Genomic DNA, 12,452 nt, shown 5'->3' with positions numbered 1-12,452 from the left:
ATACTCACTCTCTCGCTCTGAACATGTCCAAACCATCGAAGTCTGCTCTCTCGAATCTTGTCTCCAAAACATCCAGCTTTGGCTGTCCCTCTAATGAGCTCATTTCTAATCCTATCCAACCTGGTCACTCCGAGCGAGAACCTCAACATCTTCATTTCTGCCACCTCCAGTTCAGATTCCTGTTGTTTCTTCAGTGCCACTGTCTCTAATCCGTACATCATGGCCGGCCTCACCACTGTTTTGTAAACTTTGCCCTTCATCCTAGCAGACACTCTTCTGTCACATAACACACCAGACACCTTTCGCCAGCTGTTCCAACCTGCTTGGACCCGTTTCTTCACTTCCTGACCACACTCTCCATTGCTCTGTATTGTTGACCCCAAGTATTTGAAGTCGTCGACCCTCGCTATCTCTTCTCCCTGTAGCCTCACTCTTCCCCCTCCCTTTTCTCATTCACGCACATATATTCTGTTTTACTTCGGCTAATCTTCATTCCTCTCCTTTCCAGTACATGTCTCCATCTTTCCAATTGTTCCTCTGCATGCTCCCTGCTTTCACTGCATATGACAATATCATCTGCGAACATCATGGTCCAAGGGGATTCCAGTCTAACCTCATCTGTCAGCCTATCCATTACCACTGCAAACAGGAAGGGGCTCAGAGCTGATCCCTGATGCAGTCCCACCTCCACCTTAAATTCCTCTGTCACACCTAAGGCACACCTCACCATTGTTCTGCTGCCATCATACATGTCCTGTACTATTTTAACATACTTCTCTGCCACACCAGACTTACGCATGCAGTACCACAGTTCCTCTCTTGGTACACTGTCATAGGCTTTCTCTAGATCCACAAAGACGCAATGTAGCTCCTTCTGACCTTCTCTGTACTTTTCCACGAGCATCCTCAAGGCAAATAATGCATCTGTGGTACTCTTTCTAGGCATGAAACCATACTGTTGCTCGCAGATACTTACTTCTGTCCTGAGTCTAGCCTCCACTACTCTTTCCCATAACTTCATTGTGTGGCTCATCAACTTTATTCCTCTATAGTTCCCACAGCTCTGAACATCCCCTTGTTCTTAAAAATGGGAACTAGAACACTTTTCCTCCATTCTTCAGGCATCTTTTCGCCCGCTAGTATTCTGTTGAATAAGTTGGTCAAAAACTCCACAGCCATCTCTCCAAATTGCTTCCATACCTCTATCGGTATGTCATCAGGACCAACTGCCTTCCAGTTTTCATCCTTTGTAGTGCCTTTCTGACTTCCCCCTTAGTACATTTCCACTTCCTGGTCCTCACTCTTGCCTCTTCAACTCTTCCTTCTCTCTCATTTTCTTCATTCATCAACTTCTCAAAGTATTCTTTCCATCTATTAGTACACTACCGGCACCAGTCAACACATTTCCATCTCTATCCTTAATCACCCTGACCTGCTGCACATCCTTCCCATCTCTATCCCTCTGTCTGGCCAACCTGTAGAGATCCTTTTCTCCTTCTTTCGTGTCCAACCTGGTGTACATGTCTTCATATGCCTCTTGTTTAGCCTTTGCCACCTCTACCTTTGCCCTACGTCGCATCTCGATGTACTCCTTTCGCCTCTCCTCAGTCCTCTCAGTATCCCTTCTTCTTCGCTAATCTCTTTCCTTGTATGACTCCCTGTATTTTGGGGTTCCACCACCAAGTCTCCTTCTCCCCTTTCCTACCAGATGACACACCAAGTACTCTCCTGCCTGTCTCTCTGATCACCTTTGCTGTCGTCGTCCAGTCTTCCGGGAGCTTCGGTTGTCCATCGAGAGCCTGTCTCACCTCTTTCCGGAAGGCTGCACAACATTCTTCCTTTTTCAGCTTCCACCACATGGTTCTCTGCTCTACCTTTGTCTTCTTAATCTTCCTACCCACCACCAGAATCATCCTACATACTACCATCCTATGCTGTCGAGCTACACTCTCCCCTACCACTACTTTACAGTCAGTAACCTCCTTCAGATTACATCGTCTGCACAAAATATAATCTACCTGTGTGGTTCTACCTCCGCTCTTGTAGGTCACTATATGTTCCTCCCTCTTCTGGAAATAAGTGTTCACTACAGCCATCTCCATCCTTTTTGCAAAGTCCACCACCATCTGCCCTTCAAAGTTCCTTTCCTGGATGCCGTACTTACCCATCACTTCTTCATCGCCCCTGTTCCTTTACCAATATGTCCATTACAATCTGCACCAATCACAACTCTCTCGCTGTCTGGGATGCTCAGAACTACTTCATCTAGTTCCTTCCAGAATTTCTCTTTCAACTCTAGGTCACATCCTACCTGTGGTGCATAGCCGCTAACTACATTATACATAACACCCTCAATTTCAAATTTTAGTCTCATCACTCGATCTGATACTCTTTTCACCTCCAAGACATTCTTAGCCAGCTCTTCCTTTAAAATAACCCCTACTCCATTTCTCTTCCCATCTACTCCGTGGTAGAATAATTTAAACCCTGCACCCAAACTTCTAGCCTTACTACCTTTCCACCTGCTCTCTTGGATGCACAGAATATCAACCTTTCTCCTAATCATCATGTCAACCAACTCCTGTGCTTTTCCTGTCATAGTCCCAACATTCAAAGTCCCTACACTCAGTTGTAGGCTCTGTGCATTCCTCTTTTTCTTCTGACGCTGGATCCGTTTCCTCCTCTTCTTGGTCTTCGACCCACAGTAGCTGAATTTCCACCGACGCCCTGCAGGTTAGCAGTGCCGGGGGCGGGCGTTGTTAACCCGGGCCACGACCGATCCGGTATGGGATTCTTTAGATGAACGCTCATATTTGTTTGGCACAGTTTTTACGCCGGATGCCCTTCCTGACGCAACCCTCTGCATTTATCCGGGCTTGGGACCGGCCTACAGATTGCACTGTTTGTGCCCCCATAGGGCTGCATTATTAAGCTTCATTATAAAAAGTGATATTTACTTGTTGCCAGTTCTCAATGTATTTTTTTTTTTTTAATTGGACAACTAGAAGTGGCTTCTGCACATGGTAGTAGAAAACAAGCAGCTTTAATTTGACTGTCGGATCACTGAGAATTTCAAATGCATAATGTAAGTTTCATTTAAACAAGGAGGCACGTGGTGGCCTTTTGGAGTCTTTGTACAGGAAGTAGAAGATAAATTGGGAGTTTTTCCATGCACTTTCACCTGACTGCACTTTCATGAGTGGTGGAGATAATTAATTTTCACAATGCTTTTTAAATGTCTTGTAGCCCTGTGACATTTGATATTTAGAACTTTAGCAGATAAATTCAGTTCTGGATTGGAAATAATGAGAACTAGCACTTCAACAAATATTAACCGATAACACCATCTTTAATGAGACAAGCGCCTGCATCGTGTTCTTACACCTTTCACTTATATCAACTAAGCTCAGCTCTCTCTCTCTCTTCTCTCTCTCTCCTCTCCTCTCTCTCTCTCTCCCTCTCTCTCTCTCTCTCTCTCTCTTCTCTCTCTCTCTCTCTCTCACTTCTCTCTCTCTCTCTCTCTCTCTCCCTCTCACTCTGTTGTTAACATAACGCACACACACAATATACATACATACATGTATAAGGTGGCACGGTGGTGGAACAGCTGTCGAGCGTTGGCCTCACAGTTCTCCGGAACCAGTTGAGTCCTAGCCCTGCCTGTGTGGAGTTTCCATGTTCTACCCGTGCCCGTGTGGGTTTTCTCTGGGCACTCTGGTTTCTTCCCACATCCCAAAAACATGCACTAATTGGACACTCTAAATTTCCCCTAAGTGTGAGTGTGAATGCGACCGTTGTCTCTTTCCATGTGCCCTGCGATTGGCTGGCAACCAGTTCAGGGTGTACCCCGCCTCATGCCTGATGATAGCTGGGATGGGCTCCAGGACTCCAGCGACCCTTGTGAGGATAAGCGGTTCAGAAAATGGATGGCTGGATGGATATGTATACTGTATACTGTTCTGTATATGGACATAAGGATATTCTCACTGTTGAATTTCCATTATATGTGATAGTAACTCAGTTTTCCCCAGTTGCACATTTATGCTAATATAAAAGAAAGGTAAAATAGAAGTTCAATTCACCACTTTTAAGGACTATTTAGTCGGCCTGACTTTATCCATAACTGTCCAATTGACACTTAAATCTCAAAGCCATTTTCATTCGGTTTCTGCTGTCGGTTTTAAGTTTTATTTCTCTTTGCCGATGCTGCTGTGACCCATGTAAATGGAGATTTATAGGACAATGCTACTCTAAGTGATCTGCAATTAAGAATTTTATTCCATTATCATCCTACTGTTCTCTCACCAGACAAAAAAGGTTCTCATGACAGTATGTAAGCGGGCCAACAGAAAACAATGAGCATGTGGGAGAGCATAATGTGAAAGCCAATTTTTGTCTTTGAGCATTGGAGGTCGGCTGTGTCTGATGTACATAAATCCTGACAGAGTCCCCTTTGAATGTATTCATTAATAATGCGTCTCATTGGCAAGCATCTGATTTACCACAGAGAAAAATGAAGATGGACTTAGCGATATATTTCACCCCACAAAAACAACCCTCACATCAATATTAATGGAATATTTTCATCTGGTGGCCATGAATCGTTTTTCAAAAAGGGAATTTTAACTGCCATCTAAGTATGTCAGCACCACTTTAGGGCTACAGTGAAGAGAAGACTTGAATTATTTATTTTAGTTACTTGAGGAAACTGCTGATCAATAATCTCATTCATCCTTCTTACAATATGTCTTTAACACTGACATATTCTTTAGGCACTTTATTTATCCTTAAATGTCTTACACCCTTGTAGTACCAGTGTATAATTTTGTGCTGATTATTCCTCCGTCATTTTAGGTGTACGACCACCAGTACAAAGCGCTGCTCGATGGCGTGGAGACAACCAGCCTAATGGAGATCGACCCGATTCGGCAGATGGAAATCTTCCGAATTGGAAATGGGAGTCAGGAGGTTCTCGAGGTGCACGACTTTAAACATGTAAGTGAAGCGATACACATCAGCAAGCCAGGGGGGAAATGTGGGAAATTATGACGATGACCGTGTTTATATGTTGGCCTTTTCAAAGTGGCAGTTGATAACTGGATTGAAATTATTCTTTGTTGTCTGTGTTTAAACATCATTGAGAGCAGAAATTCTCAAAGTACGCAAAAAATACCACCAGTGGTGCTTCTCCACAAAAGAACACAACCACCGACAAGATGGAGGTTAAGTGTTAAATACAAGTGCGAAGCTTGATATGTGATTTGCACTCAGCCCCGGCCAGTGCGTGCCCCTTTTCTGCGGCAGGAATGGCTTTAGCTCCCCTCAAACAGGATAATTGCTGCAGATAACGAATGAGTGGATGACCATAAATTCCCATAATAACTGCTTAAACACACAGTCATTAGAAGAGCGGATTTACCGTTTAAATGCACTCACGGCAGCCCCAAGAGGGAGTTTGCTCTTTTCCAAAAAGACTAATTCTCTAGAAGCAAGTTATTTGCGGTGCAAACACAAATTCAGAAGCTCGACTGCATTTATTTCACTCCGTTGCTTGTGCAGCACGTATTTTGTTTCCAGCAAAAACTCATTAGGTAAGCTTTCATTTCTAAATCCTGCTCAAGTCTTCTGGTGGGCGCACAACCAACACCTCAGACAACAAAGGCTGGTGCTCGACCTGTGATTCTAACACAGTTATTTATTTACCCTGAAATGTCCACAGATAAACCTTCACTTCAAATCAAATAAACATTCAGTCATCCCCGTTTATGACAATGGCCAGCAGAAGGTTCACACCTCCTGTAATATTTGTCCACATTTCTTCATCTCACCGGTATCGTCCCTCGCCGAGCTGACACACAGACACACAGACAGACAGACACAAACGGGCCTCTTGCTTGTTCCGCTTGGCACTAGTGAAACAGATGCCTGAGGAGACTCACTGCTCCTCCATGAAAGACTAAGTAACAAGCTGGTAAGCGCAGTCACTCAAACCTTATTCTGAGTGAAAGAAAAATGAAAAATGGGATAGAGCTGGTCTATAAAACACAGTGAGAGGCAGCGGTGTGCTGATGGTTAAATAGATTTCTACAAAAAAAAGAAAGAAAAAGGTTCCTGTTGCTTGTTATTGAAAACGTCCGCACTTGGCCAAGTCCAGACACGGTCTCCATCAAGCTTGAGGGCATTTTGGGGCAATATGCCACCTCAACTCCGCGCCACAGATTGCAGCTGTTTATCTTCCACAACAATTCATGACTTGTATAAACAGCAGAGGAATAATACACCTTGAGAGCAAGGAAGCAGTCACTCTCCCATTCAAGTCAGAATTATTCAAACTGGCTGCAAACTTGCACTGAAATTTCAATACATGGATGTTAATTTTTATTACAAGGAAGGGGAGAGAAAGAATACAATTCCTTTCATTTGAAGCTGGTACACAAACATTATTGATGATCACCAGTGTGGAAAAAAAAAAGAAGACCAAAAAGGGCAAATCGCAAAGCGGGATCAGAAATTATTTAAAAAGTGAAACTGTCATTTTTACAGCAGAAAAGACCAAAGATGCATCAGAGTTTCTTTAATAATGTTCACATCTTCTCATGTCTTTGTAGCCTGCCTCTCGCCCAAAGTCAGCTGGGAAAGGTGGATTCGCAACCGTGACCTTCGTAAGGATATGTGGTACAGAGAATCAGTGTATGGCTGTAGCTGTGGCAAAAGTGAAAATATATAAAAGTGCATCATGAAGAGTTTGAATCATCACCACTTTGGGAAAAAAAACTCTACGATTTGATCATTAACATCAAACGTAACATCAGGGGGAAAACATCTTTTCATAGCAAGTTGAAAAACAATGCCAGTGAACACATGTGATCTTTTGGCCATGTGACCTTCAAGTCTGCTGTGCAGAAGAGCACACGAAGTGACATTAGAAGTGCAGTTGACTTCAGGAGACGTGTGCTGCGCTTCGATGGTCTGAGATTGTTTTCCCACATCACGGACGCCAAGTCCACTGGGCCGAGGAGGAAAAGCGACATCCAGATTGCTCCCTCCAATAGGTTGACAAGTCAGCATCTGCAACGCTGTGAGGGTTTGCGTCGTCGCCCGCGGCATCGTTGAGCTGACTTGCGCATCTGTGATGGCGCCGTTAATACTGGCAGTCGCTTGCTTACCACCCATAAAATGACAGACTGAGTAACTCTAGCCGGTCTTAATGGAGCATCCAGTGTTGCCAGTGCGGCCTCAGATGATATGGTATTGAGCCAGTTGACTGTCGGTTCATGCATGGATGATCAAGTAAGATGACGTTTTAATGTAGCATGGGACAGGGTCAGAGCCCTGCCATGAACAATAATAAACTGGGACTAAGTGACGCCTAGATTAATAGCTGCCACTGTGCATATACAGTACCAATATCAATTTTAACATTTTTCCAAACTCACTTAACCGGTGGGGTTCTGCACTGAAGTCCTACTAAATCTTTTCTGCTGGCCTAAACACTATCAGACACACTGACCTGCATTTACAATGTAATTACAATAATAATTAATTATTGCTCATATTCTTTCATAATACAGTATATGGATAATGTAATACACAATATATAGAAATATAGATTATTTTGGGTGACACAGCTGTAAAATATTGGAACTTGTAAAATACTATGTAGAGTTTGCATGTTCTTCCCATGCTTGCGTGGGTTTTCTCAGGGCACTCCGCTTTTCTCCCACATCCCAAAAAACATGCATTCATCAGAGCCTCTAAATTGCCCGTAGGTGTGACTGTCTCCGAATGGTTATTTGCCTATATTTGATTTGCGATGGGCTTGTGACCAGTGCAGGGTGTACCCCACCTCCTGCCCGATGACAGCTGGGTTAGGCTCCAACACTCCCACGACCCTTGTGAGGATAAGTACCGATGAAAATGGATGGATGGATACATTATTTCCAACAGTTTTGTCTTCATTTCATAGTGTGTCTTGACTATTGACTTGACTCATTTTCTTTTTTGTCCAATCAGTGTTGAGCTTCTGTGGGTTGCCATGTCAAAGTAAATTGCCCAGTGTCTTTAGAATCCCAATCACTGGCTTAGAACAATAGACCCATACACACAATGGCTGTCTTTCTGAACCAATCACATGTCAAATTCTCCTCGTTCAGCCTGCCTTCACACACAGCCTTCCTTCGCTATGGCACAAAAGTTCTGACTGCATTTTCCCCATCCTGTGATTGGTTGCATTTTCCCGCTGTAAATAACCAGGTTAAATTAAAAAATGCTAACTCACCCCAAGAGCATCTCACCGAATGAGTTATGTGTTGACATAGGAACTGGTCCTTATTATTACCCTGACAACTCACTTATCAATGTAGGTCCATGGATAGATTCTGCGTGTATCTCACCTCATCATATAAAAAATGAGGGCTTACTGCCTTATCCAACGGTCCATAGAATCTCTGAAAGTGTTGAGGTCAGGGAATGTTAGTGGCCCCTGTAGATGTTTCTCACTTCAAGCTTCAGTGAAACCTTTGTAGCATGCCATGGTGTGTTGTCTCGCATGAGAATTCAAATATATATATAAAATTGCATTGAAAAACGTCACCTATTTCACAGCGGTCATTTTAAAACTATAAGGGTTCGACCCTCTCAGTCCCCCAAAACACTACCCCGCCACCTTCTCGCTGACATCGTAGTCTTGTCGGATCACGGTGGCCATCCGCCAATTACCCAGAACTCAAGCACAGCATTCATCAGTGAATAAAACTTGTGAAAGTCAAACAAAGTCCTTGAGAGGCTTGACTGCATAATAATACAAAATTTCTATTGACATAGTCAGAGAGATAATAATTTAAGAATGTTTATTGTTATTAAACTTATGAATGGTGAATGTGCATTGACAGCTCAAGGATAGGAAAGCCGTTAGATAATTAGATGAAATAGTGTGATGTACCAGAGTGGCACACCCTTGTTATTAATGCTTTTTATTTTCAAATGTTGAACTGTGTATGGGTTGAAAAGAGTTGTGCTAATCACTGCAGTGTAACTTTTTTAGAATGGGGCTTTGTGAGACTTGCTGACATTGCTTTAGATCTTTACTCACAGGAGCTGAATGATGCATGCCGTTATGTCCTCCATCCTGTGGAGCAGACGCAGATGAACATCTCGCAAATGGATACACCAAGTGGATTCCCCCCCCACCCTCTCTCCCGCTTTTCTAGTGTCATGTCTCAAAATGACACCACTTTTCCATTTCTCATCCCTGTGTTAATGTGTCTTTCTTCATTTTCTGGTTGACCAAGCCCCAGTAATCATTGTATCTCATCACAACATTGCCCTTTGCTTTCCCGCCCGCTGATTCCCGATAAAACGCAGCCAAATTAAACAGAGGCTCATCACAATGAAGCCAGGGATAAACATCATGCTTCTGTGCTTGAGACTATTATTGCCCTATCCTTCCCGGCGCAGATGAAATTACAGGCGCTAGATTGCAAAAGGCTTCACATTGTATCCTGTCATGTGCGGCCGCCGTCTGCTTTTCTGGGTGAAGACACCTTGCCAAAGAAATCCAGGATGAGGATGTGGCGGCCGCACGGTCAAGTTAACTGATTCAAAAGGAAATGTCACAGCAACCAGCATGTTGCCCCGATTAAATTAAGAGAGAATCAAGTTCATTTTCACAGCGCCACTCATACAATTTTCAGCCCACGCCGTTCTGTGGCAGATGTAGATCCTGCTTGTCTGTTCTGATACAGTGTGATGAATGAGCAGCTCTCTGCAGGAAATAAATTGGATGCAATCCGGTCTTGTGCACGAGTTTCAGTCTCGGCTAAATATGTTAGATTAACATACAATAGTGTGGGGCGAATTAACAGATCTCTCTCTCGCTCTCGTGCCCGTTGAGGTTTGACGTGTCAGACTGAACGGAGAGCGCTTTAGCGGAGGATCATCACTGCGGCTGAAGAGAGTGATTTCAACACTTGACTGCACAGATTAAGAAGCCACAGCAACCTGTGACCAGCTAATTCAATGGGGGGCCCTCTGCAGAAAACACTTCATTCTCCGAGCATGTCACTCAACTCTCCGGCGTACATGCAAAGAAGTGTTGCACAGCCACGGTGGAATATCCACCCCATTTGTCTTCTGTTCCCTCTAAAAGCAAGCGTCAATAGTCTGTGATTACAAAACAAGCTGCTAAAAAAATAACATCATACACTATTACCGTTGACCCATGCTATTCACAGGGAATAGGGACCGAGACCAGCTACAAAAAAAATTTCTAACAATTGACAACCCGCCCCCCAAAAAAGGTCAAATTGTCCTCAGTCATTAGTATATTAATAGTTAATGCCATACATATACCATACACTAGGATCCCAAAACACTTTCAAGCCATACTTCCCTTCAAAATAATAGACTTACAGTTCATTGTTTTGAAAATATAGAATTGAAAAAAATACAGAATCAAAAACCTATACATCCAGTCAAGTCACCATAACTTCTGATAACAACCCAGATTAAATTCACCTCGTATCCAACATACAAAGCTCTTCATAGAGACGACGTGTATCGCTTCAGCGTACTTCCTTTTCACCAGTTACTGCTTTCCTATAAATCCAGATTTTTGTGTCCTTTTCAGGGGATTACAGAAGACAAAACAAAAAAATATGCAAATTTGTAGCTTTTGATAACTTACATAAAAATATCACAAATGTTGAATTTGTAAGGAGTGAACTAAGAATAAGCCAAGGATGACTGTAATTGTCATTAAATTGTAAAAAACATTTTATAAAACTAGGCGGGAGGCATTTGTGTCAGTCTGAGTTTTGACTGCTTTACGTCCTCACCATTCCTTCTGTTGCAAAGAAACCATGAAAAAAAAAGATTTGTGGCTTTGGGGCACGTTATCAGGAAGACAAAAGTTGCTGTTATATGCAGTCTGTAGTGAGCTTGCTGAAGTTCAATTTTTCACAGATTGGTGGTCAGTTATGGTCTGTTATCAAGAAAAAGTTTATTTACGTATTTTCATTGCTGCAGCTGATAGGGATCAAAATTATTTTTCCTTAGTGAGCGCTATTACCACAAAAAGAATCCTGCTAATATACTGTGGCTATCCAATGGCTAAATGTTATTTCAAAAGTCTTCTTCTTCTTCTACTTCTTCTTTTCCTTTAGGCTTGTCCTGTTAGGGGTCGCTACAGCGTGTCATCTTTTTCCATCCAAGCTTATCTCGTGCGTCCTCTTCTCTAACACCCACTGTCCTCATGTCCTCCCTCACAACATCCATCAACCTTTTCATTGGTCTTCCTCTTCCTGCTATGCAGCTCCACCCTCAGCACCCTTCTGCCAACATACTCACTCTCTCGTCCCTGAACATGTCCAAACCATGTAAGTCTGCTCTCTCAAACCTTGTCTCCAAAACATCCAACTTTGGCTGTCCCTCTAATGAGCTCATTTCTAATCATATCCAACTTGGTCACTCCAAGCGAGAACCTCAGCATCTTCATTTCTGCTACCTCCAGTTCTGCTTCCTATTGTTTCTTCAGTTCCACCATCTCATCATGGCCAGCCTCACCACTGTTTTATAAACTTTGCCCTTCATCCTAGCGGAGACTCTTCTGTCACATAGAACACCAGACACCTTCTGCCAACTGTTCCACCCCACTTAGACATGTTTCTTCACTTCTTTACCACACTCTCCATTGATCTGTATTGTTTCCCCCAAGTATTTGAAGTCATTTACCCTCGCTATCTCTTCTCCCTGGAGCTTCACTCCTCCTCTTCCGCCCCTCACATTCATGCACATATATTCTGTTTTACTTCGGCTAATCTTCATTCCTCTCCTTTCCAGTGCGTGCCTCCATCTTTCTAATTGTTCCTCCGCCTTCTCTCTGCTTTCACTGTAGATCACAATATCATCTGCGAACATCATAGTCCAAGGGGATTCCAGTCTACCCTCATCTGTCAGCCTATCCATTACTACTGCAAACAGGAAGGGGCTCAGCGCAGATCCCTGATGCAGCCCCACCTCCACTTTAAATTCTTCTGACACACCAACGGCACACCTCACCGCTGTTCTGCTCCGCTCATACATGTCCTGTACTATTCAAACGTATTCCTCTGCCACACCAGACTTGAGCATGCAGTACCGCAGTTCCTCTCTTGGTAATCTGTCATAGGCCATCTCTCGGTCTACAAAGACACAATGTAACTCCTTCTGTCCTTCCCTGTACTTTTCCACAAGCATCCTCAAGGCAAATAATACATCTGTGGTACTCTTTCTAGGCATGAAACCATACTGTTGCTCGCAGATACTTATTTCTATCCTGAGTCTAGCCTCCAGTACTCTTTCCTATAACTTCCTTGTGTGGCTCATCATCTTTATTCCTCTATTAGTCGTCGTAGTAATCACATTCATGTTTCATTATTTGTCTAGAATCAGGAAAAGTATTGGAGTCATTTGAC

At 43.2% G+C, this 12,452-nt stretch overlaps 1 protein-coding gene across 5 annotated transcripts in view; it reads left to right on the top strand.

The window, feature by feature from the left end:
- tnmd (tenomodulin) overlaps positions 1-12,452 on the top strand; it is a 101,227-nt gene that overhangs the window by 67,986 nt on the left and 20,789 nt on the right. For 3 of the 5 annotated variants that reach the window (XM_061834934.1, XM_061834932.1, XM_061834931.1), the window contains exons 3-4: positions 4,855-4,995; positions 6,609-6,662. In XM_061834934.1, the coding sequence (XP_061690918.1) occupies positions 4,855-4,995; positions 6,609-6,662 (195 nt within the window). The remainder of the gene's footprint in view (positions 1-4,854; positions 4,996-6,608; positions 6,663-12,452) is intronic. The other 2 variants (XM_061834936.1, XM_061834935.1) reach the window with 1 other exon arrangement.

Source organism: Syngnathoides biaculeatus, chromosome 11, assembly GCF_019802595.1.
Source record: "Syngnathoides biaculeatus isolate LvHL_M chromosome 11, ASM1980259v1, whole genome shotgun sequence".
NCBI classification, from domain to species: Eukaryota; Metazoa; Chordata; class Actinopteri; order Syngnathiformes; family Syngnathidae; genus Syngnathoides; species Syngnathoides biaculeatus.
The sequence above is the reverse complement of the archived record's forward strand: the minus strand, read 5'-3'. Positions and strand labels throughout refer to the sequence as shown.